The 27,925-nt window shown below is 37.0% G+C and overlaps 3 protein-coding genes across 4 annotated transcripts; 2 read left to right on the top strand and 1 right to left on the bottom strand.

The window, feature by feature from the left end:
- The first annotated feature begins 2,494 nt into the window (after positions 1 to 2,494).
- LOC129950667 (uncharacterized) lies at positions 2,495 to 3,423 on the top strand. Its single transcript, XM_056062592.1, has 3 exons — positions 2,495 to 2,631; positions 2,689 to 2,919; positions 3,167 to 3,423. Exons 1-3 carry the CDS (start codon positions 2,532 to 2,534, stop codon positions 3,421 to 3,423), a joined length of 588 nt encoding a protein of 195 aa, XP_055918567.1. The 5' UTR covers positions 2,495 to 2,531.
- A 1,092-nt stretch (positions 3,424 to 4,515) lies between these two features.
- On the bottom strand, positions 4,516 to 5,666 carry LOC129952005 (tetratricopeptide repeat protein 19, mitochondrial-like). The gene is made up of 2 exons (XM_056064416.1): positions 4,846 to 5,666; positions 4,516 to 4,781 (listed from the first exon to the last, which is right to left on the bottom strand). The coding sequence occupies exons 1-2, from the start codon at positions 5,629 to 5,631 to the stop codon at positions 4,527 to 4,529; spliced, it is 1,041 nt and encodes a 346-aa protein (XP_055920391.1). The 5' UTR covers positions 5,632 to 5,666; the 3' UTR covers positions 4,516 to 4,526.
- A 6,373-nt stretch (positions 5,667 to 12,039) lies between these two features.
- On the top strand, positions 12,040 to 25,334 carry LOC129952261 (uncharacterized). 2 transcript variants are annotated; one of them, XM_056064766.1, is made up of 4 exons: positions 12,040 to 13,692; positions 13,765 to 13,846; positions 23,948 to 24,064; positions 25,172 to 25,334. In XM_056064766.1, exons 1-4 carry the CDS (start codon positions 12,470 to 12,472, stop codon positions 25,181 to 25,183), a joined length of 1,434 nt encoding a protein of 477 aa, XP_055920741.1. In that variant the 5' UTR covers positions 12,040 to 12,469; the 3' UTR covers positions 25,184 to 25,334. The 2 variants fall into 2 exon arrangements, 1 of the variants encoding a protein (XP_055920741.1); XR_008782287.1 differs by having other exon boundaries at positions 12,042 to 13,692; positions 23,948 to 24,223.
- Positions 25,335 to 27,925: the final 2,591 nt, after the last annotated feature.

Below are 27,925 nucleotides of genomic sequence, written 5' to 3'. Positions count from 1 at the left end.
GAAAAAGGTGCTGACTCCTAATGAAAAACTTTGTGAATATTTCGCACCAAAACAACATGACGCATTCGAGAGAAATCAATTTTGGACCCTTAAACCTGCAGCGGGTGAATCTCTTGGTAAATTTTTACTAAGAGCACAAGAACAGGCTGGGCGTTGTAATTTTGGTAAAAGTGAAACCGATAGCCACGAAATTAGCGTTATAGACAAGACAATTCTCCTAGCTCCACAGGACTTACGCGAATAGTTACTATACAACAAGAATGGATTGTACGCGCTGTGGGTCAAAGAATCACCAAAATAATGATTCAAAATGTCCTGCACTTGGCAAAGAATGCAGGAGATGTGGCAAGACAAATCATTTTGAGATTAAATGTCAAACAAAACTTTACTTTGTAACCGAAACGACAACACTGTAATAGAAGAGAGGAGGGGAAGAACAGAATGTTTTATTTTCAGTTAACAGAAAACAGAAAAGAAATGAAATGGTGACTGACAGGCGCAACAAGCTTCAGAAATTTAATAACGTAGATGATATCTTCCTAACCAAAAATCAAAATTTTATAGGTAACGCAGATGATCGAGATGAAATGGTGTTAGTTCGTATTGGAGGTGTTTTAACTGAAGTGCTTGTTAACTCCGGAACAAGAAGGAATTTAATTAACGATGCAACTTATGAAAAATTAAAGCGACAAAAATTGAAAGTAAACTACAAACAAAAATCATCAGAATAGGACTTTAAAGGTTACCTTAAGAATTCTGATCTTTTAAATGTTCTGGAGGTCGTTGACACTAAAGTATCTATAGATGATTATGGAAAAATTATTGAGGTAGATGCTAGGTGTTACGTTGTGCGAAACGGATCAAGGCCACATCTAGGTTACTCAACATCAAAAGAGCTAGGTATTGTTAAAATTGGGTTGCAAAGTACTCTTATAGAACCAACACATTACATAAAGACAGATGATAAACGTCCTTTTCCAAAAAGGAAGGGAGTTAAAGTTCAGATACCAATAGATAAAGGAGTAACACCAGTTCAGCAATATCCAAGATGTCCACCAATTGCATTACAGACCAAGATTGAGGAGAAACTAAGATCACTTTTGGCTATGGATATAATTAAAGAAGTGAACGATTTTAGCGAGTGGACATCGCCTTTGGTTGTTATCGTGAAAGATAATGGCTATATAAGGTTATGTGTCGACATGAGTCGGGCAAACTTGGCAATTAAACGCGGAAACCACCTAATGCCAACATTCGAGGATTTCCTTCACAGTCTTAAGGATGCCAAATATTTCACGAGGCTTGAGATTTAAGATGCTTTCCATCAAATTAAACTGGATGAATCGAGTCGATATATCACAACATTTATAACACATCTGGAAATGTTTCGGTACAAGCGATTGATGTTCGGTTTATCGTGTGCTCCAGAGATGTTCCTGAAAGCCATTGAACAAATATTGGCAAAGATTCCAAATGCCTTAAATTAAATTGATGACATCATAATTTTTGGCACCTCTAAAGAAGACCTTGGGAAGTCACAGGATAATGTCTTATATGAATTTAAGAAATATGGTATTCTGTTGAACCACTCAAAATCCTAATTCTCAATAGACAAAATAGTGTTTTTGGGCACATTATATCTGCCGAGGGTGTAAGACCTTCCCCGGACAAAATATCATCTATTAAGGAGTTCACAATACCTCGAACTACTGAAGAGCTTCGAAGTTTTTTGGGTTTGGCTACTTATCTAGCCCGATTTACACCACATCTTTCGCAAATAACTACCCCGTTACGACAATTAATCAAATCCGAAGTTAGAGTCTGAGATTGAGGTTGGGGACACAGTGTTTGCCAAAAGGACAGAACCGTTAAGGAAGTTAGATACTCCTTTCCAACCTAACGAGTTTACGGTTTTGAACAGAACTGGACCAAAGGTAACTATAGAAGACAAAGCTTCAGGTTCTCTTTCCAACAGAAATGTTGCTCATGTAAAAAAGGTATTGCCGTTATCAACACCAGTTGCAGAGAGTTTGGATATGTCAGAAGATAATAACGCAGATGGCAGTTTTCAAGAAATGACAGTTGAAAAACCCACACGTCCCAGACGTTTCAAAAGAGTGCCAGGTCGCTATGATGACTTTGACCTCTCAGCCAACGATGATGATTCCGAGCTACAAAAGAAAGGGAGATGTGGCTAGTGTAAACGTCTGCTGATGATAAATTAATGAGCCCATCTGAGAGTTGAGTTAGAATAAGTGGATTCATTATTTATGTCGATTTCCATTGAACCACATGAAATAGACGGCTCGTCGCTACTAAAAATCAATATTTTTTGGTTCCAATGGAAAGAAAAAACGTGGCAATATCTTTTTGCAAGTGTATTAGTATAGCAGCTGTCAGAAGCATACTAAAATATTTACAGTAACAATCCCGCGTTTCGTCTATTGTTTTGAATTCAATTTCATTAGCTGCTACCGGTCTGGTGTGAATTGATGTTTTTTTAATTATTTGAAAAGCACAACAAATTGAAAATGAGTTACTCTATTGATTTATCTGACTTTGACCTGGTCATTGATGAGTCAGGAAATTTTGTTGTAGAGGATGATCAAATTCTAATACAACACCGAATAAGTAAGTCTTGAAATAGAATATAATGTATGAAATACGAAATAATCTTTTTATTTGCAGCAAAAGAAGAAGTCAACGTGCTTTTTGCTAACGTCGCTCCATTTTATGGTCTCTATGGAGAAGGAAAAACAAGTTTGGAAACACCGGCCACAGAGCCCACAACAATAGCAGCAATTCAACATCCGCCATCACGAACACCGTCCATGGACTCCTCAGAATCATCAACATCACTACCACCATCACCGTTGACATCAGCACCACCATCTCCAACCCATGTCGGAAAGAAAAACAGCACAAAAAAACGAAAACAAACAATTACCAAAAAGTAAAAATTTTCAAATGGGATGATAACCAAACAAAATTTTTGCTGCATTTGTATGGAAAATATATGGCTTCTGTAGGCCCCTTTGGGCAATTCAAAATAAAAAAATGATGTGGTGCTTCATCGCCGAAAAAATAAGCAAGAGGTTTAATGAGAAAATAGCCTGCAAACAAGTTGAAACACGTTTCAACATCATTTCGAAAATAACGCGAAAAGTGATTGACAACAATAATACCAGTGGTGCCGCCTATGAGGAAATGGATTTTGGTGAGGAAATGAACGAGATTATTCAGAGGGATGACTCTTTCCTCTTAGACACAGGAGTGTCACCAGGACTAATCTATTCCAAAAAAGGTTCAATACCTTTAGCGCAAGCCACTTCAAAATCGATCTCAACATCAGCGTCGACCTCGGAATTAGCGTCGACCTCTGGGTTGGCGTCGACTTCGGTACTGACGTCGACCTCGAGATAGGCGTCGATCTCGGAATCAGCTTCGAGCTCGGGATCAGCGTCGACTTTGGGGTCTGCATCGACTTCAGGGGACACAAACCAGCCACGTCATCAACGCCAACGACAACCACAGCAAAATCTATTGCAACAATTGGTCGATACCAATCAGAATTTTTTTGTATTTATAATTACAACAGAACGAAGCTGAATTCTCTTCAATTATTTTTTCCACAAACAATAATTTCATTTGACGTTTGCAAAACTGTCAAGTTTTTAGTATGTGCTAAAATGAGTGTGAAAATCTGTGTAGGTTCGTCTCAAAAGACGAATTCAAAACGAATCAATTCGTCGGGAAGAAACATCAATACTTTTCCCATTGGAAAACGTTTAAGAAAAAAATATTGCCGGCCTGCCGAAGGCATATCAATATTTTGGTTTAATGGAAAACCACATTAGATTAACGGACTCGAGAATTAAAGTAACATTTTTGATAAAAGCAGAATATTGTTTTTTTTTTTTTTTATTTAATAGAATTGACGATTATCACATGTTCAATACTAGTTTTTAAGTTTAATATGTGGGTTTTTTTCTTGTAGTGTTTTCCCTTAAATAAATGTATTTATAATTTTTTCTTTTCTTAAAATCTTGTTATAAATTTGTTATTTATGTTAAAGTTGTAAAGAAATTTTGTTTTTCTAAATCTCTAAAATTGTTTGTCAAATTTAAAATAATGTAAATATTGTGCTACAAATAAAACGAAACTGAACTGAACATCTAAACTACATAAATATGAGTGGTAGGTAGTTAGTTTTTCTCTCGGATACTGCCTCTTGAATTGACAAATCCTCCAAGAGTAATTCTAGTCATGAAAAGTGCTTTCTCAAATAAACACTTTGGATTCGTCGCAAAAACTTAAGTCCCCTCCATCCCTGACAACATTACACGCACACAGCAATAGTTGAGAGTTACATTCCTAGACCCCAGTTCTCTATGGACTGCTGTACCACACAATTTCTTTATTGTATGGATTTAGAATTATTAAGGTACACCCAGGCGTATGTGGAACATCTAATCGCATGAATAAATTGGAGAACAAATATTTTTTCATAAAAATATTTATGTTTATTATGATGGTATGATTTTTAATTTTGTGAGTTCTTTTAAACACTTTTCACCTTCTTTCTTCGCCATTTCATTCCCTTCAAATGTTGCTAGTTCATGTCCAGCCTGACACCACAATAAAGCACTTTCATATACCTGTTTTTGAATCAAAATCAAACCCACTTGAACAACCAATATAGGTAAGTCTTTATTGTTTGGGTCTTCACTAATACAAATTTCTAAAGCAGCATTGAGGTAATCTAGTGCTTCGTCAAAGTCCTAGACACAATATTATTATTTTTTTAAATACATTTGCATCAATAATAAAATCTACACAACTTACATTCAAGCTAGCCGAAACGTTAGCAATACTATGCAAGACAACCATTTTCTGAGCGGGAACAACTGTTGTTGATTTTAAAATTCTTTTCCAACAACACTTGTATTTCTGTCGTGCTTTATTGAAATCCTTTTGATCAGCCAACAGCTTGCCATACCAAAATAAAGCAGTTAAGTAAATTCCATTAGATTCTTCGTCTAACTGTTTCAGTTCTTGAAGTTTGTTTTCCTGTACCCGTATGCAGTCACGAAAGCCATACTCAGCCATTTCCAAACTACCAAGTAGCTGATAAATTCTTGCTAATTTCAATTTGAACGTTACAATAGTATTATGAGTTTCTGAATAACCCAATTGAAGAAGTCTCTCGGTGAATTTCACTAAAACGCTTTCAGCTTCGTAAAAATCACCTTCGCTTAGGATGATCGATGACAGGAGATCGCACAAGTAGGAAATGTTTTCAAAGGACTCATTGTCATCGGCAATCTTAATAGCATCTTTAAGTATATGTTTAGCTTCTTGAAGGTTTCCATTGAGAATGTATTCCTGAGCTTCACGAATTGATTGTAAAATTTTTTTTTCTGCATCAGTTTTGTTTTTGGAAATTGATGATAGGTCTGATTTTTGGGTTTTTATAAACGCCGATAAAAATGGAATCGCACCGATTTTGAAAAATTTTGTATAAGATTTTGTGTTTTGTTGGTAAGATATTTTTTTGGACGACCGGTTAAAATATGAAATGTAATATAACCCTAGAAAAGTTAGTCTTAAGAACTTTTGAAATTTTGGCATTATTTTCGGAAAGTAAATTTAAAATAGTGTTCGAAAACGCCTTGTTTGCTTATTTTATATTGCGACCTGGTGTGGTTTTTCAAAAGTATTTTTCACACCATCAAATGAATGAGTTAGATCTGACAAGAATCATTGCGTGCTTTAAAAGTGGTGACTCAAACAGGACGGTTGGTTATCGTTGAGATACTTGACAGAACTTACGATGTCCTGGATGCACGGTTAATCAAAAATATAGTTGCTGCAGGTGCTGATGATTCGAATCTATTTATTTCCTTCCTTATAAATTGAGACTTGTACAACAATTGAAGCCTGCTGACCATTCAGCATCGTAATATGTTTTCTGAAGTAAGATGTTTTTAAGCACGCTTGACTTTGGAGGATATAGGTTGCAAATCAAGATCAAAATTTAATGAGCTTATCATACGCTGCTATTGGTAGGTACTTAACATCCAAAGGACGAGGATGAGAACCTAGAAGTTTCAGACAAAAGATCATTTATAAAAATAAGGAACAGCATCGGAGATTAAACGGAGCCCTGGGGTACACCAACGTTTATTTTTTGGATATCAAATTTTTAACTCTGGCAATACTACTTGAATTGAGCGATCCGAAAGGGAATTTTCAACTCAACAAAGAAGAGAGTGAACCTATTGCTACGAAAGCCATGCTGAAGGTTGTTAAAAAGCTGTCGATTTTAAAGAAATTTCTTAAGCTGACAATTGATCACCTTCTTCCAAGACCTCGAAAAATGGCACATTTCACGATAGTTAGAAGAACGCCTTTTCAGAATAATATCGGTTATACTATCTGGGCCAGTGGATTTGTGACTGTCGAGAACTTAAAATACTCTAAGCAACTGTACGAGTGCATCCCATAGAATGGTAGGCTTTTAAGTATAGATGAAGTCATGTCACTCATTAGAAGCATCGGATTGAAGTGCAAAATCAGGAATCCGAGTAAATTTAACTGTGTAAAAATCTCTTTCTGGTGTTGTCTAACCGGTTCTTAAGTTCTGTGAAAACATACAACAAATCAGGGTTCATGACGTTAACGATGTTTGGTTGCTTGAAGACGAGACAACAAACTATACACTATAATACCACTCACTAGTCCACAAGGTGTTAAGCCTAGCAATCAAATGGAACTTTTCCAATGACATCAGAAAGACGTCGATTGGCCAGCGAGATCATTCGATAAAGATCATCAATTATTATCTTTGAGACTACTTATAAATGATTATGTTTACAGCCGACTACCAAACAACTCTAAACTTAAATCTTCAGCAGGTCAGGATCGAAAAAGAAACAATCGATTTAGCAGACTTAACCAACATAATAAAGTTGTCTGCACCCCTTCAAAACAACAATTCAAAAACGTTCAACCCGAAAAACAAGTGGTACAATTCCGAATGTGAAATCCCTCGAAGAAAAGCCTTCACATCCCTTAATACATTTTGTAAATCAAAAAGTCAAGACACTAAACTGATTTGGAATCTCAACAAGACAAAAGCAAAAAATTATACCAACAACAAATAGAATTAAAAATCAATACAGTTCGAGACAGCAGAGACTGGTGGCGTCTAGCCAAGGAGATAAAACACCAAGGCCAACATGTAATGGCTGACATAACTGCTTTGGAATTTCAAGCATATTTCAGAGACCTTCTAAATCCAAGGCAAGAAATGAGCAGCATACTTTATGTAGCGGACTACGTCGAGGACTCAACATAAGATATGCCATTTTGTGTTTGGTGAATTAAGGAATATGCTAAGAAACGTTAAGTTTAATAAGGTGCCAGGAGAAAATAGGATTCCATATGAGTTTAAGAAAGCTTCAGAAAGAAATATTCTACAGTCTACAGTAATATCTATAACTTGGCGTCTATTGTATATATTAAGTTGGCTGAAAAAAAGAAAGTCTATGCTTTTTTCGTGGACTTAAAGGCGGATTTTGATAAAATCTCCAGACAGCTATTAATGCTCAAGTTACGTGAAATGGGAGTCTCAATTAAATTGGTAAACCTGCTTGAGTGCATATACTCTGATCTCAATCAGCAGTGTGGGCAGGAAGGGAGTTATTGGAGTACTTCAAAACAATATATGGGCTAAAACAAGGCTGCCTTTTATCACCTTTACTTTTTGCTTTACATATACATAAATGATCTGCATGCGATTATTGAAGGAGGTCTTAATATCGACAGTTTGAATATAAGGTTGTTGCTGTATGGTGACGACATGGTGATCTTAGCTTAGGATGTGGAGGTTTTGCAACGCATGAAAGAACGTTTTGAAGAGTACTGACCCAATTGGAATCTCGAAGTGAATCTCTCAAAATCGGAAATTATGGTCTTTCGAAATAGTTTCAAGTATGGAAAGGTGGATTTTCAACGGAGCAGAAATGATGTTCCGCTCTCTCCAAAGATGCATTTTTTAAGCAATGCAGCAGCAAAGAACAGTATTAACGTGACATGGCATTGTTTTTTGAGTAAGCAGAATATCAACCTCAGTTCAAAATGGAAACTCTTTTTGGCAGTATGTAAAGCTATTCAAACTAATAGTGTAAAGTCTGGGGTTTTGGAACTTTTGATGAAGTGGATAAAAGAAAAGAGTTTTAAAGTTACCATCATGCACTCCAAACTATGCATTACCGATTGAAACCGCAGCTGAAGACGGGCAGATATATGTAAAAAAGACTATATTTGAATACAGTGACACGAGACTACCTAAGCAACTTACCAAAATCTTCTTAGCAAAACAACTTTTTTGGGTTAAGGAGATTAATATGATCGGAAACAGATATGGAAGCAGCACACGAGTTTTTAAGATGTTGGATTATTCAATAGGACCGCAATACATAACAGATGACTTGGAGCCTTACAAAATATCATGGATTTTCAAAGCTAGATGCGATCTTATCTCACTCAACGGAAATAGGCATGTGCAACATGAGAGAAGAGGAAGATATACAACATTTCCTAGGCAGATGTCCTGTACTAAGAGAATACAGACTAGGACATTTTGAAAAGGCAACTCTAAATGAAGCTGAAATTATTGTTGCCCTTAACGGAAATTGCAGGGCTGATTGGAACAGACTCTCGAGTTATATTTACGTCGCTATAAGCTATAGAAAACAAATTTTAACTGAGTTTATTTGATTTGAAAATAGTGTGAACTATGAACGTGTACACATCACTTTAAAACGTTAAAATTTAGGATTTCTCTTTTAATTTATCAAAAATTTTATCTTTTTTATAAATGTGAAGGCTCCTGGACAAATTCAAGTAATGAATCGCTGAACTTACTATTGGACACTCACTTTCCTGGTAGTTCTCTTACCGAAACTTGCAACAGTTATATACGTTCAAGTTCAAATACAACATATCCACAAGGTCTGATCACAAGGGATAAGCTACAATGGGCTCTCAACAGCTTCAAACCATTTAAATCTGCAGGACCAGATGGAATAATACCAGCCGAATTACAAAAGACTTCTGATATAATTACACCAATCCTTGAAACAATTTTTACCAGCTGTCTTTACCTGGTCCATGTTCCCTCGGCATGGAGAGAAGTAAAAGTTGTTTTTATACCTAAAGCAGGTAAATGCCCCCAAGTCAATCCTAAAGACCTACGACCTATAAGTCTATCCTCATTCTTTCTTAAGACCTTGGAAAGATTGTTTGATATCCATTTAAGGGCATGTATCGATATAAGACTTCTGTCTTCGTCTCAACATGCATACTGCAAAGGTAAATCGGTGGAAACAGCGTTACACACTTTAGTACGCACCATCGAATATTCCCTCAATCATAAGGAGTTCACTATGGTTGCTTTCCTTGACATCGAAGGTGCACATCTGCAATCACAGCTGCTCTAACATCTCTAAATGTAGAGAGTTCGCTTCAAAATTTAATTAATTTAAAACTTACTAGCAGAATAATTAAGTCAAAACTGGGCAACTTTTCTGGTAGACGATTCGTTAGTAGAGGGACACCGCAAGGTGGTGTTCTATACCCTATCCTTTAGAACCTAGTGATGAATGAAATCCTAACAGGTCTGGATGCAGAGGGCTTCAGAGTGACAGCCTATGCGGACGACGTTGCTATAGCAGCTTCAGGAAAGCATCTTAACATCCTAAAAGAACTCTTACAAAATGCCTCAGACAGACTAATATTTTGGGCTGATCGGTGTGGACTGGGTGTTAACCCACACAAAACTGATCTGGTCTTATTTTAGAGGAGATACTAATTCCATTTTTCAACTATTCCTACATTAAAGGAATCCAATTAGAATTCTCACACGAGGCTAAATACCTGGGTCTTGTCTTAGACCCAAAAGCTTCGTCGCAGTGGACTAACAACAACATTAGAAAATCCGTAGTTCTTAGGTATTTAGAATCAATTCCAAAACAAACACCATCCCCCAACTGCAATTCAACAGAAACTTCAGATTTCTATACCTACCAGATATTTTTGGGAGGATAGGACATTTTTGGAGGATGAGTCAATCCATTTTTACACAGATGGGTCAAAAACAAAAGAAGAGGTTGGTGGAGGTGTGTAGTCTGAACGAATGAAATTAAGTTTCTCATTCCAGGCGGAACTTTTGGCTATAAAGGAAGTCTTGTCCTGGCTCAAAGAAAACGTGATATCAACATAGCCAGGCCGCTATCAAATCTCTGGACTTTGTCTCTACAAACTCTATAAAAGTCCATAACTATCGATCATCTCTAATGGAGATGGCACAACAGTTTAATATTCACCTTTGCTGGGTGCAGATGAACTCGCCAGGAACGGTACACTACAGCCCATCCTACCACGTTTGGCAAGTACTAGCATACCAATCGCTACTTGTAAACTGCTGCTAATGCAAGACGTAGTGAGGAGGGCAGGCACCAGGTGGAACAACATCACCACGTGTCAAGTCGCAAAAAACATTTGGCCAACACTGGATTAAAAACGTTCAAGGTGCTTGCCCTCTCTAAGCAGATCGCATATAATAAGCTCGATAATAGGTATCATAACCGGACACTGTCTAATAGGAAAGCACGCCACGAGACTAGGCGAATTCTCAAATGACTTTTGCAGAAGCTGTATGGACGAGGAAGAGGAAGAAACGGTTCTTCATCTTCTCTGCACATGCCCTGCTCTGGCTCGGAAACGCAAGAATTATCTAGGAGAATTTTTCTTTAACGATGTAAATCATATGGGTATAAACAGCCTCTCATGTTTCTTAAGATGCTCAAGCTGGTTCCATTGAGCTTAGAAGGAAGCCTCAACATTCATGTGGTATCACAATGGGCCATTAAACTGGCCTAAGTGTGTCCGTTTCCATCTTGGACAGCCGAGTATTATTTTCATTAATGACAGCTTTGTATATAGAACCAACAGAACTATCATCATGACTTTTTATTGGGGTGGCACATAGTAGCTACGGCGACATTAGCTATTACAGTTTTGTTTGTTTAACTTTTGTATACAAAACTTCTAACGCCATCTTGAGGCTACGATGAAAATGAAAAATACTACAGATTTCTTATACAAAGATGTCAGATGAAAAACTTACTTACTGCCTGGGTATGATTTTGTTTTCAAAGAATGCAGTTAACTGTAAATTAAGTCCCTTTTATTGTCTGAACCTATCCATTAATAGCAAGAGTGAAGTTCAATTTTTGACAGATAAGATTCAAAAATATAATAAAAGTTGTCAAAAAACAGTAATACATTGCAGAAATAATGATATTCAGAACAAGAATTTTGACATTTGGAATGATAACATGGGACTAAAACCAATGGCGTACATTTTTTAACGATTTACTCGTAGTAAAACTTAAAAGTAATTTTTAGCAATTTACTAAGCTTAAAAGATGATGTTTCTGATGTTTAAACGATTTTAACTTCTAACTATCTCTTAACAATTTGCTAAAGTTAAAATCATGACTTGTTGACAGCATGTTGGGAATTCTAATTATTAGGTTCGTTTAAGTATATTTGCTTTGTTTATTTTAACGAACTGTCATTTTTTAGACATGTTTAGATGCTTGTTTTTTTAATAAAAGGCAATTCGAAATTTACTAGCTAGCAAAACGAAAGGTTTACATTTTGTGTCCCTTATTAAATTGCTAAAAATTTAGCAAATTGCTAACTAGTAAATTATTGTATAGGTTGTTTTTTAGACAGACATATTCTATTTAAATAAACTCGAGGCATTTTGGTTCAGTTTTTTCGAAAAAAATATCAAAGTAGTTAATTTTGAAAATATAGTTTTGTTCTACTTATTTAATTGTTTATAAATCCAACATAAATCTAAAACAATATTAAAAGAACTTTGTGTTTTTAAACAAAGCAAACATTGAACCAAAAGTTAAAAGCTTTGAGAACTTTTGTTTTATAAAAATAGACCCAAAATCGAAACACCAATTTTTAAAAACCCCCGACAGTTCTTCTCCGCGATCGGATTTAAGCAGACATGTTTTTTTTTTTATAGTTTCGTGTAGTGCTATAAATTAAAAATCGAATATTTTTCTTTAGAGTCTCTAATGCCAATAAATCATATCGAAAATTCAAAATAAAAATATTATATTTGCAAGAAGTGCATTTTTGAACAGTAAAATTTTTAAATGATAAATATTTGTAGCCGTTTTTTGAAATGAGAATAAACTGAATAAAAATGATGTAACGCTAAAGCAGAGGATTGAGGTGTGTTGAAATGCGAAAGTGATTTGTGTGTCCATTAGGTTTTCTGATGTTTTCAGTGTTTATGTTTGGATTGTTGTATTTTTTAAAAAACAAACAAAAATAGAAACAAACTAAAGCTTTCGATACAAGGCGAAGGCACATAATGGCTAAAAAATGCGCGATTCGTTCGCTCAGTGATAGTTCGTTGGCCGAATTGGCAAATGTTTTAGTATCAACAATTGGTTACTCTATGCATGTTGACCTCGATCGTGACATTAGCATTACAATGGTTGAAATAAATTCATATCTAGAGTTGGCCGGTGCCACCAGCAATATTTATCAGGATCTCTTGAGAGTAATCCTTGGATCTGATTATCTTGAAGCGTCAATGAGATTTACTTGCTTACAAATGCTTCTCAATTGTGGTGTTCAATTTTTAGTGACTGAGGTGTTTCCATTTTCGTACTATGAGAAAATTTTACAAGTAATTGCTGCTCAAGGAACGGGGCTACGTACTTTGAACCTGAAAGGCATATGGGTCAAGGAGGAGCATATGCACTATATGTTCGAGATCATGAAGAAATGTCCATATTTAACTAAACTATATATTCCATACATTGCGAATGATGAACTATTGGAAGTGATTGGTCAGACTTGTTCTAATCTTCAGTTGATAGACATTTCCGGTGAGACAGACATCACAGAAATTGGGGTTGAATATCTCTGTAAAGGAGTTTCGGGCCATCAACTGACTGTAGTTGACGTTGGAATGCCGGGCGAGGAAAACATTTGCTACTCTGATATTGCTATGATTTTGGAACATTGTCCAAATATACAAACATTAGCAACGTATTCCTATGTTGGCCCTGCACTTAAATTTATATACGATAACATCGACGAAGATTTTAAGTGTAAACTCAAATACTTGCACGATACTGGAACGGATGCTGAGACACTACGCGTGATCGTGAAAACCTGCCCTAAACTGGAATCGCTGTATCTAGATACACCAAATAAAGGAATACTGCATATACTGAAGAACACATTTCTTCGGAAAATCAAGGTATACAAATTCCAATGCAAGGAGTTGATGACTTCCTTAGACATAATCGGACGCAATTTAAGCCATTTAACAATGATCAAGGGAGATGGTAATCTGGATATTGGAAAATTGACGCGGATATGTCCGATGCTTATCGATCTAGATTGTTATATGATGGATATGATGTCTTATAGTTGTAGTCGAAAATTTGAAAAGTTAGAAGGTTTAGAGATGTTAAGCAGTCCTATGAATAGCAGTTCGTTGAAGAACTTTATTTGCAATTCGACGAGTTTAAAAAGACTGGCTGTGGATACCGTTTCATTTACGGACGAAGACATTACGAGGTGTGTTTGTGATGAAAAGATAATCATTTTGGTGTGATTAAAATTCAACTTAAATATTTTGAAATTTTTTAGCATTTTTGTAGAAAATGATTTTGTGGAACTAGAAGACGTTTGGTTTACCTTGGCGCCAAATTTAACAATAACATCGATTGAGGTTAGTGAAAATGAGTACTTTGTGTATTGTTCTTTGAAATGTTGTTATTTAAAGAGGTAGCGTTGATAGAGGCAGTTTTTGGGTGATGCAGGTGCCCCTTAAACAAGTTTAAATCTTTTGGATAGAATTCAAAAAAGGGATTTAAAAATGATAGGTAAAAAATAAATAAATTAGGTGGCGCAACAGTCCATGAACAACCATGGCCTAGTGACTTAAGCTCTCAACCATTCCTGTTTACGAGTAATGTTGTCAGAGATTTAAGAACCTACAGTTTATATGCCGAATCCGAACGGCTAATTTGAGAAAGCACTTTTTTATGACAAGAATTACTCTTGGAGGCAGTACCCATGAAAAAAGTTAGGTGGCACAGGTTGGTATTGAACCCAAGACCCTTTGCATGACAATCCAACGCACTTTTTTTTTTTTTTTTTTTCCAAATTCATTTTTATTTATTCAATCTTAAACCTATCTTAAAGCTAGACAAAAATTCATAAAACTATCCTAATTATCCATAACTTACAACTAACTTAATGGTCCCATACGGACACTCTAAGCTAAACTATAACACTAATTACTAATGCCTTTCGGCCTTAAGATCTCTTTTACTTCAAATTAAATTTTATTTGTTTTGTTTTTATTAGAAAATTTTGAAAAAACTAATATCAATAACCTTTTTTTTATTTATTTTTACTTACAAACTACTTAAAATAAGGTCCTTAAATAAAACTTAAAAACTAACTTAAACTACCTATTCTACCTATAAACTACTTAAAACTAGAACAACCACAGCAGCAAATCTAACTATCTAACATTTTTGTTTTTCATATTTCGTTGTCTTTTTTTTTTTTTTTTTTTTTTTTTTAATGTTTTTTAATGTTTTTTTTTTTTTATTTTTTTTTATTCTTTTTTTTAATTTTTTTTTTCGTGCCACCATGCCTATTCTACTTAAAACTAAACCCTAAACATAAAACAAGTATGTAAGCCGGCCAAGGCTTAAAACCCATCCCGACTACCCACTATCAAGTGCCGATTGAAGCCACCAAAACTGGTTCTCCTGCTTCACCCTATCAGGACACAGCCCTACTGAACCGAAGGAGCTCTGCTCCACCTTGTGCCATGACGTCCCGATTGTACAGGAGTCGCCTATCCACGGTTCTTCGTCTGACGTGGTAGATTAACGGAATTGCCAACCTATCCTGTATCAGACCGCATTTGTCTAAAAAGAGGAATGCCTCTGGTGGAATGAACCCGCTCAAGCGTGCACTTTCAAAATACTCGTCGTTCGGATAGAACGCCCCGAAAATTAAATTGTTGGTCGAAGACATAGCTCTTGCAATGTGACCTCGAACGAGCTTTATCACGAAATTGTCAATTCTGTTGATTCGAGCCCCGTTGTATAGGACCTCGTTGGAAAAATAATGCACATAAGAAGACTCGGCTGTTCGATATAAGCCGGTACAGCGCCGTAAACACTGCCGCTCGAACACCCGAAACTTCTCCATCTGGGAAGGGGCAACGTTGAACCACACAGGACAACCATAAACGATCATCGGACGTATGAGGGCCATGTAGCAAATTACCTTCACTCTGGGGTCAAGCCGACTGCTAAAAAACAGTCGTTTCGTCAGAGCGAAGGCTCCTCTGGCCCTGGTCAGAGCAATATCGCTGAATCTTGTAGAAATCACGCTGCAAGAGAATTCTAATAACCTCAACCTTTTGGGCCGTTCTGTACGCAATTAGATCGTCGGCGTACGCAATTGCCTTTGTAAGACTACCTATCAGATCGCTGGTGTAAATGCTGAAGAGAATCGGCGAATTCACCGCTCACTGTTGAAGACCATTTTTAATTGAGAATGTTGTGGTAGAAGTTACATTGCCACTTTTGATAACAAACTTTCTACCGTTAAGCATATCATAAGGTATATACAACAATGGCTTGCTTATGCCAAGCCTCCTCAGTTTTAGGTAAAGACCCTCTAATCATACGGTGTCAAAAGAACAGCACCTGTGCATTGTTGTTTTGATTTATTCCATTGGATACGCAGCATGAATTGTGTCATGACCCGCCTTGAACCCGAACTGTTTATCCGGAATTATTTTGTTGTCCGCAGCCCACTTAGTCAGAGCCCTATTAATGATTTTTTCGAAAACTTTGCTGATGCTCGGAAGAAGACTTATCGACCGAAGATTTGACGGGTTGGAGTTGTCCTTTCCCTTTTTCGGGAGAGGATGAACCACAGCAGTCTTCCAATGCACTGGATAATATGCATTATTCAGTGCATTGTTGAAGAGTGTGGTGTAAATGTCAATTGCTTCCGTCGGTAAATGTCTTAGTACAACGTTGGATATACCGTCGACACCTGCTGATTTTTTATTTTTTATTGAATTAAAGATGAGCTGAAGCTCAACCTTCGTCACTAACAAGGGACTTTCTTCCGTTTGCTCGGCGATTATGGCATTTGCCAAGGAATCGTCATTGAACCGCATGAAACCACGGTTCTCAGATCGCCATTGTGTCATATCATTTCGAAGGTAAAAGTGATTAAGTAGGGCTCTGTTTTCCAGGTCGTGGTTGGGGCGAATGCTTCACCTTGTATACTTGCTGGAAGGCAGCTCCCACCGCCTCCACTTTTTCCTTCGGATCTTCAATTATGTAAAAGTCATCGTCAAAGATGGCTTCCTCTGGATCTATTTGCGCTGTCATGAGTACGTCTCTGTTTTCTTCGGTTCTTTGGAGTTTCAGACTCGGAAGGTCATTGTCGTTCTTTTTTCTGAATATCTTGTTGATTTTAGGGAACATACTAGGGTCGCTCGAATTAACTGACCGGATCTTGCGGTCCCAGTAGTTGTTAATTGATAGCCTGTAGTTCTCCTTAATCAACAGATTGACATTTTTTATTGACGATTTCAGTGTCCTAACCTCCAAGTCGCGTGGGTCTGTAAGTCGTCTGTGCAAGTTTTTGAGTCTTGTCAGTAAGCCACTCTTGTGCCTACGTAGTGCGTCAATTGTCGCGTTTCTGTAAGCGTCCATTAGGTCCCGTTCTCTGTACTTTGGGATTGTCCGTTCCATCGTTCGTTTTATTGTTTCGTCCATCTGTTGTAAATGTTTGTCAATTTCTGTATTTGTCAGGTTTCTGTTGTTTGGTGGGGCTATGTCACTCGAACGAAGTTCTCTCGCTAAAGCGTTGGTGAAACGAGGCCAACGCATCTTACTGTAATTGTAAGAGTGCGTTGCAACGTATTCCTCCAACTCCACGCGTTCGTTCGGAATCTGCAATACAGCAGCCAGTCCGCAGTGATCACTGTCGTACTCGACTGTCTGTAAGCAGTTTCGAGGGTGATTACCCACTTTGTCTGTTACTGTCAGTCTAGTGTCGTACAGCAAAAGATCCAGAAAGGAGCCGCTTCTTGGATACGATGGCTTTTCGGTAGCCAGCAGGTCGACGCCATATTCAACGCTGTAAAGATTCATCAAATTAAAAAGACGATTACCTCTGGGATTACTATGTTGATTTCCCCAATCTTCATGTTTTGCGTTCAAATCACCGGCCAAGATGAAATAGTTTTCTTCCAAGCTCAGTTTAAGTTCCCTAAAAAGAATCTCGAGTTCTGAAGCAAAGTAAGTAACCTGCGGAGCTCCAGCCGCATAAGCCGCAATCATATACATCCGCTTCCCTTGAGTGAGAGAGATGCATACAACGCAAACTTCTAGCGTCTTGAGCTTTCGCAATTCATTGTTGTATATGACTTTATAATTAATGCCTTTTCGTATAAAGAGAGCGACACCACCCCCTTGAGTGGAGTCGGGCCGGTCTCTTCTTACGATATTGTAATTTTTATTAGTCAATTTGTGTTTGTGGTTTAGCTTAGTTTCGCTAGCCATAAACACATCGGGACTGTAGTCTGTCAACAATTGGAACATATTGGCTCTTCGTTCAATCCTAATCAGTGAATTTACATTCACAGCTAGGACTTTAAGGCGCGTCCAACAATCCAACGCACTAACCATCACGCTACGGGTACTGCAAAAATTCAGCCATAATAATTGCACTTTCAGCAATTCTCATCAGTCTACCTTTCAGCTCAATTTCGGACGTACTGTCAAGTATAAAGATTTTTACTTAAATCGCACTTCCCTTTCATTTTAATGTTCAGAACTTTAACACCAATATGCACCGTATCTCTTCTTAAATACTTCCCTATTTTCGTAAAGCTCACACTGTGTTTAAATATATGTTAATATATAAAGCTTACTGCAAATTATTAAAAAAGTAATAAAGTTCAGCTTTCAGTTGAATGACAAATTATAATGAGGTGTCATTTTGACATATGTGGAAAGAACTTGATAGTTAGGGAGATTTTTCTTGACTCACTTTCCAGTTAACTCTCCAATAATGTTGGCTTAATTGGAGGCAATTTTTTGGCAGTTGACCAATCAGAAGCAAGAAACGTGCCTTATTTTCAAGTCCCTTATGTTGCTGCTGCTCATTGAACTCATTTAATGTGGCTCATTTTGACGTCTCATCTCTAGATAAAAAGAAAGAGACTGGTTAGTCTCAATTTCATCTTATTATTTTTGACGCACATAAATAGTAGTACCCGTGGCATGATGGTTAGTGCGTTGGACTGGCATGCCAGAGGTCTTGGGTTCGATCCCTGCCTATGCCATCTAAAGTCTTTTCACGGGTACTGCCTCTTGCGAGGAATTGACAAATTCTCCAAGAGTAACTCATGTCATGAAAAAGTACTTTCTCAAATTAGCCGTTTGGATTCGGCATATAAACTGTAGGTCCCCTCCATTCCTGACAACATTACTCGCACACAGGAATGGTTGAGAGTTGTAAGTCACTAGGCCCTAGTTCTCAACGGACTGTTTGCGCCACATAATTTTTTTATTTAATACTGTATAGTAAATAAAACTCTATTAAAAATCCGTTATGTCATATTACAACTTTGATAATGTAAAAAGGTGCGCTTTTTTACGCTTTGAACACGATTTTTCGTCTTTAATTATTCACAGCCTTTTGAAATATAGAATTTTCAAAACAGATTATTAACTTCCCATAGGAAGTTATTATAATGGGTCCGATTTGTGAAATTGAAAATTTTGACATTTCTCGACGTTTCAAGGTCCCTAGAGTCGAAAATAAAGATTATTAGAAAGATATGTGTGTGTGCGTGTGTACGTAAGTTCGCAACGTTATTTTCGTCGTCCATAGCTCAAGAACCAGAAGAGGTATCGACTTTAAATAAATGTTATTATACGAGTACAAATAATACGTCCGAAAGATACAGAACGGGCTCTCAAGAAAATTGCGTGGGTGTTTTTTTTTACCATAGCAGTTAAAAAAAAATGTGAACGTTTTTATTAATACTGAATATCTTACGAACCAAAAACCCTTGAGACTTGAATTAAATTTAATATGATAAATAGTAACGTGATACCAAACAAATATATTTTTTGAAAAAAAATCCAATTAATGGTTTTTTTTATAAATCGCAAATTTTACGAACAGAAAATGATTTGTTTACAAAAAATAAAAACCTAACAAAAAATGTATACAAATTTTTAAAAATTGATTTTCGACTCAAATATCCTTTCAAAACTTTATAATATTGGCTTTAAACTACTTTTATCTTTTAAAAAATATTTTTTATTAAGAAAAATCTAATTGACAGTTTTTTTTTACAAAAAATAAAAACCCTATACTAAAACTTGGTCAGTATTTACTCTAGACTCAAATAGCTTTTTAAAAATTTAAAATATTGTGTTTAAACCCTTTTCTTTTTCATTTAAAATATTGTTTTCGATGTTCAGTATTTTTTTTATAAAAATCCAACAATCCGTTTTTTCATTAAAAAAATAAAATCTTCAAAAAATAGTACGCAAATTTGGTATAAATTGATGTTCGGTTATTCATTCTTGAATTTGTAAACAATTAAGAAATGCTACTAAACTTAGTAAAAATTGGTTTTCGAATAACAATCTATTTAACAAAACTAGATTTTCAAACTAAACTTTATCTTTTTTTAAAAAAATATTGGTGGTTATTATACTGACAACTTTTAAACCCAACACGAAAACATACAAACTTTTAAGCAAGACAAATCGACAGATGGGATGGGAATTTATCAGTGTGGGTCGCATCCCAGCCTCTTTTTTTCAAAACATTTTGAGCAACATTACAAAAATAACAAACATACATACGCAAAGTGTTATGTTTTTACTTGCGAAATTTAGTCCTCGCCCCTACATCCCAAGCTTTGATATCAAGGTTTTAAGCAGGTTTGCGTTAGGCTTTTTCTTCACTTTTTGAGAACAACAATTATAGTTGTCCATATACGCAATTTTTGGGCACAAATCCAAAATTCAAATTTTCTCCTGGTTTCTTTCAATACAAACAAAATATTTTTGTATTGCTCCAGAAGGGTACTCTCCTTTGTGCATTTATTTTGTTTGTTCGTTTTCTCAAGAATTAATCAACCAAATATTGATTTTTTTTTCAAAATGCGATATCGTAAAACCGGTTAACATTGTTTAACGAAATTTCAATACGCACACAAATATTTTTAAGACCAAATTTTGTGTACATACTTACTTACTTACTTAAGGTGGCGCTACAGTCCTATGTGAACTAGGGCCTCACCCAACAAACTTCTCCATCTAGCTCGGTCCCTAGCTAGGTGTCTCCAGTTTCGCGCTATAAGTTGGGTGAAGTCACCTTCCACTTGTTCACGCCACTTGATCCGCGGTTTTCCTCTACTGCGCTGTCCTGTGGGTGTGGATTCGAAGACTTTCCGGGCCGGAGCATTGGTTTCCATGCGCTTTACGTGACCCAGCCATCTTAGTCGTTGGACTTTTACCCTGTACAGCTCGTCGTTCCATCTTCTCCTCCACTCTTCTTCGATGCATACCGGACCGTAGATCACACGAAGAACTTTTCTCTCGAAGCGACCCAAGGTGCTTTCATCCGCTTTTGTCATGGTCCATGCTTCTGCACCGTATAGCAGAACGGGGATGATAAGGGTCTTATATAGCAACACTTTGGTCCCTCGAGAGAGGACTTTACCACTCAATTGCTTTCTTAGTCTAAAGAAACAGCGGTTAGCAAAAGTTATTCTGCGTTTGATCTCAGTGCTGGTGTTGTTTTCTGCGTTTACAGCGGAGCCTAGGTAGACAAAGTCCTTGACTACCGCAAAGTTACGTCTGTAGATGGTGACGTTTTGACCAAGACGTCGGTGTTGTATGTCCTTTCTAGACGACAGCATGTACTTTGTTTTGCCCTCATTAACCGTTAAACCCATTTTTTCCGCCTCTGCCTCAATACTCACAAAAGCTTTATTGACATCACGCTGAGTTCTTCCGATTATGTCAATGTCATCAGCATATGCCAGTAATTGGACAGACTTTTGAAAGATAGTGCCTCTAGTGTTGACGTGTGAGCTCTGCACTATTCTTTCAAGCACGATGTTAAAAAAACCGCATGACAGCGCATCACCTTGTCTAAAGCCTTTTTTGACATCAAAAGGTTCTGTTAAGTTGTTTCCAACCTTTATGGAGCAGCGTGAATTCTCCATGGTCATCCTGCACAAACGGACTAGTTTGGTGGGGATGCCAAAACTAGACATGGCTCAATATAGCTCGTCCCTATAGATGCTGTCATATGCGGCCTTGAAATCGATGAAAACTTAGTGGGTGTCGATTTGGCGTTCTTTGGTTTTTTCCAGGATCTGCCGTAATGTCCTCTCCTGGTCTAAAACCACACTGATAATGACCTATCAGGTTGTTGACGATGGGCTTTAGATGTTCACATATTACGGCAGAGAAGATTTTATCGGCGATATTAAGTAGACTGATTCATCTATAGTTGGTGCAGTTTAGAGGGTCTCCTTTTTTCAGGATCGGGCAAACAATACTGAGGTTCCATTCATCGGGCATGCTTCCCTCCGACCATATCTTACAGATAAGTTGGTGCATGCTCCTAACCAACTTATCTCCAGCTGCTTTAAGGACCTTGTCATTCAAGCCATCCGCTCCTGCGGCTTTATTAGACTTTAACTTAGATATGGTAATCTTTACTTCGTCTAAGTCGGGAGGACGGGATTGTTGGCTTTCGATGCTATGTTGAATGGATCATCCTGCCTGACAGCGGGATTCAGTTCTTCGTCGCCGTTATACAGTCTGCAGAAGTGGTCCTTCCATATCCTCAGCATTGACTGCGGTTCCACTATGATGTTTCCGCTTTCGTCTTTGCAGCCTTCGGTTCTAGGTTTATGTACCTGTGAATTTCGTTTCACCTGTTCATAAAACTTTCGAACCTCATTCCTGCTTTTATACCTCTCAACATCTTCGACCGCACGCTTCTCATGCCCTCTCTTTTTCCTTCTGAGAAGTCGGCGTTCCTCTCGCCTCTTTTCCTCATAGAGCTCACGAGCAGCTCTCGTCCTGTTATGCAGCGCCGCTTTGCGTGCCTGTTGTTTGGCTGCATTTGCCTGCCGACATTCCTCATCAAACCAGGGGTTCCTTGTTGGTGGCTGTTTGAAACCCAGCACATCAGAGGCGGCTTCTCTGATTGCATCTTGGCACTGTTGCCACTGGTTTTCGATACATTGTGTTGGCGGCAGAAAACTTCGAGAGAGGTTACTTGTAACTCAGTCGGAAAAGGATTTGGCGATCTCTGGCGATTGTAGCCGTTCGACGTTGTACCTTCTCCCAGCTACTCTCTGTTTTGCCTTGGGTCTGGAAATCCGAAGTGCTACCTTGGCTACAACGAGGTAGTGGTCCGAGTCTATGTTAGCTCCTCGGAAAGTTCGGAAATCAATGATGCTGAAAGCGTGTCTTGTGCCAATCGCAATATGGTCAATGTGGTTGACGGTAGATTGATTTGGAGAAGTCCAAGTTCCTTTGTGGATGTTGAGGTGTGGAAAACGCGTACTGGCTACCATGACGTTTTGCCCCGCAGCAAAATCTATGACCCTGAATCCATTGTCGGAAGTGTTGTCGTGCAGGCTGTTCTTACCGATTATTCCACGAAAGATGTCTTCCCTTCCTAGCTTGGCATTAATAGTTAAATGCTAATGTTGCCAAATTTGATGCGTATGGTCATGAGGCGCTCATTGATGCACCTATAGCTCAAGACTTCTTGACTAAGTCTGGCTCCAATGACGAAGCCGCATCCAAATAAGCGCTGTTATTTTTCGTGGTAGCAGTCACCATAGTAAATATCGCAGTTTTTCATCCTCTTTTTGCCCGGCCCATCCCATCGCATTTCCTGGATGGCGGTGATATCTGCTTTATAGCGGTCTAGGGCCTCCGCTAATTCTCCGCCGCACGTGGAAAACAATATTTTCTGTGGAATAGAATAAGTTTGAAGCCAATATTTTTAATTTTTGAAAAGATATTTGAGTCGAAAGTAAATTTTGCCAAGTTTTAGTATTGCTTTGTTTTTAGAGTTTTATTTAAAAAAAAAAAACTGTCAATTCGATTTTTTTCAAAATTTTATCGAATGTTGAAAACAATATTTCTTATGAGATAAAATTATTTTGAAACCAATATTTTAAATTTTTGAAAAGATATTTGAGTCAAAAATCTATTTTTTTTTTAGGATTTTAATTTTTTGTACAAAAACTATCAATTTGATTTTTTTTTTTAAATTTTACTGGATGTTAACAACAATAGTTTTTGAAAGATAAAAGTAGTTTAAAGTCAATATCTCGTGAATGAATGAAGATATTGACTTGAACATTTTTCATTCAGTGCTTAATTTTGTTGTTAACGCAAGCTAATGGCCTTAGAAAATCAAAACTTTCAAAAAAATTTTGTAGAAAAATTCAAAGGACAACTTTTTTTTACAAAACACTTAAACATACAAAATTAAGGAAAAACTAAATAGAAATGGTTTTCGACTCAAGTACGAGTATTAGGAGGACAAAGAAAGATATTGACTTAAAATAATTTATTTCACACAAAATATTGTAATGAATATTTTGTTATAACTTTTAACAAGACAAATCAACACAAGTTTTCAGTGGGGACCCACACTTTTTTGGTACTAATTTATTATGAATGTTAATGGTTTAATATTGTTTTTTATTTTACAGATATTAATGGAACGTTGCCCAGAACTTCAAAGTGTTGGCCAGTTGAGCGGTTGGTCTTTAACGCCAGATGATCTCGTCCTCGTTAGAGGATTGCTGAAAAGTGGAAATTCTTGCCTTGTACTTTCTCCTACAACTTTTTTCCCCTAACATTATACCTTAACAAGCGTTTTGAAAACTAATAACGGAACTTAATAATTATATTACCTTAATGTGTGTGCTTAAGTGTGCCTTCTTAATGTTGACGACTCTCGTTAAAAGTAACCTTTACATTTAAAGGTAAAATTAAGAACATTTTAAACAGGATATAGACTAAATTAGTTTTAAATGTTTTCATCACCTGAAAAGTTACTAAAAGGGAACATTTTATAGTATTCAGTAAACATGTAAATTATTTGTAATTGCGGCGCAAATTTAAATTTAATATTATAAAAATTCAATTTTGGAAGCAAAATCTGAACTTTATTAAAAGTTTATTTATTTTGAAAAATTAGAACAACAAAATTTAGATTGATTGAAAATAAGAATGTACTTTCACTTTTTCACAAAGACTAAACGGTTATTAAAAAACGCAAATCGGAAAGAATTAAGCCTACAAAAACTTTGATTTTGTGTTTTTTAATAAGTATATTATTACTCTGGTAAAATTGGACATCAAAATCGCAAATGTGATGTATGTAGTTCTGCATTTGCAGGGTAGTCTTGGTCTAAAGTTGGAATTTTATAAAGGATATCATTTGAAAACAAGCTATTTTTTTTTAAAAGAGAGGAGACACTCACAACTAAATGCTATATTTTGAAACAAAAAAGTGAGTTCTTCTAATAATTTTATAAATTAAATATAATTCCAAAGTTGCAATCGCTTTTTTTTTTTAATTTATTAAGTTTGCAGCAATTTGATTTGGTACATAAAACGTTTTTTATTTCTCTAAAATACTACTTTTTCTTAAAAATAGTTTTTTGACAATTACAATTTTTACAATTTTTTTTTTAATGTAGAGCTACATTAATCACGTCCTTGCGATCTTAGCCCCTTTTAAACATTAGACGAATCAAAATCCATAATATCACCTTAGTAAAACATGTGTGCGTTTTAAAAAATATCATTAAAAGGAAAAATCAACTATTGAATAATAATTGTATTACTTGTAATTGGTTTGTCATTAAAAATTGTTTTGTTATACTTAAAAAAAAAAATATTAAATTAAAACATTTCTATTTTTTCAGAAATTGCAGTAATTCTTTAACGTTCTTAAAGCTTTTGTGGAAATTGAAGATACCTGAGGGGGAGAGCATGCATACTCATAATGATCAAGCATAAATTGTGATCTTAAAGACAATAAATACCATACATTTTATATAAAAAAAAATAAAGACCTTTTTGAAATTATTTAAAAAAAAATAGCCTTAAAATGGAAATAGTTTAAAAATGAGTTAATTTAGGGGTTGTATTAAGTAGATTTCAAGTATATGGAAATTTCTGGAATCTTAGCAACTTCTGCAATAGGTACATTTTTCTTATTAAATAATATTCCAAAATGTCATATCTGTTAACCATTTGTGCAATATGTAAATATCAAAATGGATTTTACGAGTGATGTTATGTTAAAGGCTTTTCACACAAGTTCAAAACCCGGTTTTCACGAAATTATCGGTTTTCGCCGAAAACCTACATCGAAAACTAAAGTTTTCCCATAAATTTTTAGTAAGCCACAAGTTTTCGTAAACCACAAGTTTCATATAAAACCTCTCCAAAACTAGTAGCAATTCAAAGTTGAACTAAACAAACAAACCTTTCGAAATGGAAAAAAGAAAAAAAATGTTATTTTTAAAAAAAAGCAACGTTTCAAAACATTCTGCGTGAAATGCACCAACAAAACTAGTTTTAGATCTTGAATATGGCATTTTTGGAAAACTCTTGGAATCTAGGAATGCTTTCATATATAGGGAGTCATCCAAATTAAAAAGTTAGTCCATACCTTGCTGGACAACAGTGTTCTAAAATAATTCTATAACCAAAGCGCTCACTTTAGCCATTGAAATGTGTAAATGTAAGGTTAAGATGCACATTATGTTATTTTGATTTTGTCAACATTCTTATCTTATCTATTTAAGTGGTGAGTAAAAACTCATCTATATGTTATATGTGTGACCCCTCTGATTAAAAGTCTGGATCCACCCTTAGTTTTAATTATAAACAGCTGAGAGAATTTGGGCTCAGAGAGTGACTGACGAGTTATCTGGGTCAGTTGAGAATACAAGGCCAAATTGTCGGTTCAAATTGTTTCGAACCCCACCCGCTTGGATGAGGCTTGAATTAGTTCAATGATATTCAAAAAGAAATTATTTTGCCGGGGAGTGATTACAAGTGAAGTGTAATTTGTTCCGCGGTCTGACATTGTCCATTCAAGATGTGGAATATTGAAATCTCATTATGGGGGTCGGATTGTTTTGATAAGTGATCGATTGGTGAACATCGCGTGCCTAGTACCTCAACTGGAGATTGAGTTCCAACCCCAGTGGAAAGTTGTTGGGGGCAGCAAACGAGAGAGGGGGGAGAGGAGTTTCCACTAAGGCACCTCTCCTTATCCAGCCGGCAGCGGACGAATTCTCGAGATGGAATCAACGGGGTTGGGGTGACTTCCTGACCACGTAAAAAATACCTTAAGTTTCGAAGCACCAACAAGCCTCGGATACGGACGGATTCACTGTTGACAACCCACGCAAACGAAATAAGGACAACGAACTTCGGATATGCACGTGGGATGTTAGGTCCCTTAACAGACGGAAGCCCTAAACTGCTGCAAGGCAGATATTACAGCCATCCAAGAAGTGCGATTGGATGAACCGGGCAAACGCAAACTAAAAGACTGCGATATCTACTACGGCGACTGCTACCGAGAACAAAGACAGCGTCTATTTGGGTGTGGATTTGTTGTTGGAACTAGGCTCAGGCAAAAAGTCTTGAGTTTCAACAGTGTAAGCGAGCGCATCACGACAATCCGCATCTAGGCTAAATTCACCAACATAAGCTTAATATGCGCGCATGCCCCAACAGAGGAGAAAGATGAAGACACCAAAAACATATACTTCGAGCTCTTGGACAAGACATATGAGCAGTGCCCTGGCTATGACATTAAAATTGTCTTAGGAGATTTTAATGCCAAGCTAGGAAGAGAAGACATCTTTGGTGGCATAATCGGGAGATACAGCCCGCACGACACGACCTCCGACAACGGATTCAGGCTGGTCGATTTCGCTGCGGGGCGAGACGTTCTGGTAGCTAGTACGCAGTTCACGCATCTTAATATCCACAAGGGGACATGGAAATCTCCTGATCAATTAACCGTCAACCAGATTGACCACATTGCGATCGACGCACGACACTTCTCCAGTATCCAGGATATCCGAACATTCCGAGAGGCCAACATTGACTCGGACCACTACCTCGTTGTAGCCAAGGTACGGCTACGGATATCCCGATCCAAGCCAAAACAAGTAAGTACTGTGAGAAGATTCGACGTTAGACGGCTACAATCGCAAGAGACTGCCATGTCCTTTTCCGATCGAGTCTCTAATAACCTCCTAAGGAGTCCTATGCTTCCTGCATTAAGCATTGAAAACCAGTGGCAACATTGCCTTGCAGCCATCAGAGATGCCGCCTCTGAAGTGCTATGTTTCACACGGCCACCACAGCGAAAACCCTGGTTTGACGACGAATGCCGGCAAGCTCACGCAGCGAAACAAGAGGCATACAAAACGGCGCTGCACAAAAGGACGAGAGCTGCTCGCGATCTCTACGAGCAGAAGAGGAGAGAGGAACACCGGCTTCTTAGACGGAAAAAAGAGAGCATGAGAAGCGCGCGATCGAGGAGATAGAGGGATGTCACAACAGGAATGAGGTTCGTAAATTTTACCAAAAGGTAAAAAAAAACCTCCCAAGGGTACCAGCCACGAACCGAAGCCTATAAAGACGATCAA

This window comes from Eupeodes corollae, chromosome 3 (genome assembly GCF_945859685.1).
Source record: "Eupeodes corollae chromosome 3, idEupCoro1.1, whole genome shotgun sequence".
Lineage (NCBI taxonomy): Eukaryota > Metazoa > Arthropoda > Insecta > Diptera > Syrphidae > Eupeodes > Eupeodes corollae.
Note: the sequence above shows the minus strand (reverse complement) of the source record. Positions and strands in the feature narration are given on the sequence as shown.

Bases quoted from the DNA above. Each gene is read 5' to 3' on its own strand.
- LOC129950667 (XM_056062592.1), top strand. From the start codon at position 2,532: ATGAGTTACTCTATTGATTTATCTGACTTTGACCTGGTCATTGATGAG. The intron at 2,632-2,688 runs GTAAGTCTTGAA...TTTTATTTGCAG, and splicing joins TCTAATACAACACCGAATAA to CAAAAGAAGAAGTCAACGTG. The intron at 2,920-3,166 runs GCACAAAAAAAC...TAACGCGAAAAG, and splicing joins CCATGTCGGAAAGAAAAACA to TGATTGACAACAATAATACC.
- LOC129952005 (XM_056064416.1), bottom strand. From the start codon at position 5,631: ATGCCAAAATTTCAAAAGTTCTTAAGACTAACTTTTCTAGGGTTATAT. The intron at 4,782-4,845 runs GTAAGTTGTGTA...TATTGTGTCTAG, and splicing joins ACGTTTCGGCTAGCTTGAAT to GACTTTGACGAAGCACTAGA.
- LOC129952261 (XM_056064766.1), top strand. From the start codon at position 12,470: ATGGCTAAAAAATGCGCGATTCGTTCGCTCAGTGATAGTTCGTTGGCC. The intron at 13,693-13,764 runs GTGTGTTTGTGA...GAAATTTTTTAG, and splicing joins ACGGACGAAGACATTACGAG to CATTTTTGTAGAAAATGATT. The intron at 13,847-23,947 runs GTTAGTGAAAAT...TTTATTTTACAG, and splicing joins TAACAATAACATCGATTGAG to ATATTAATGGAACGTTGCCC.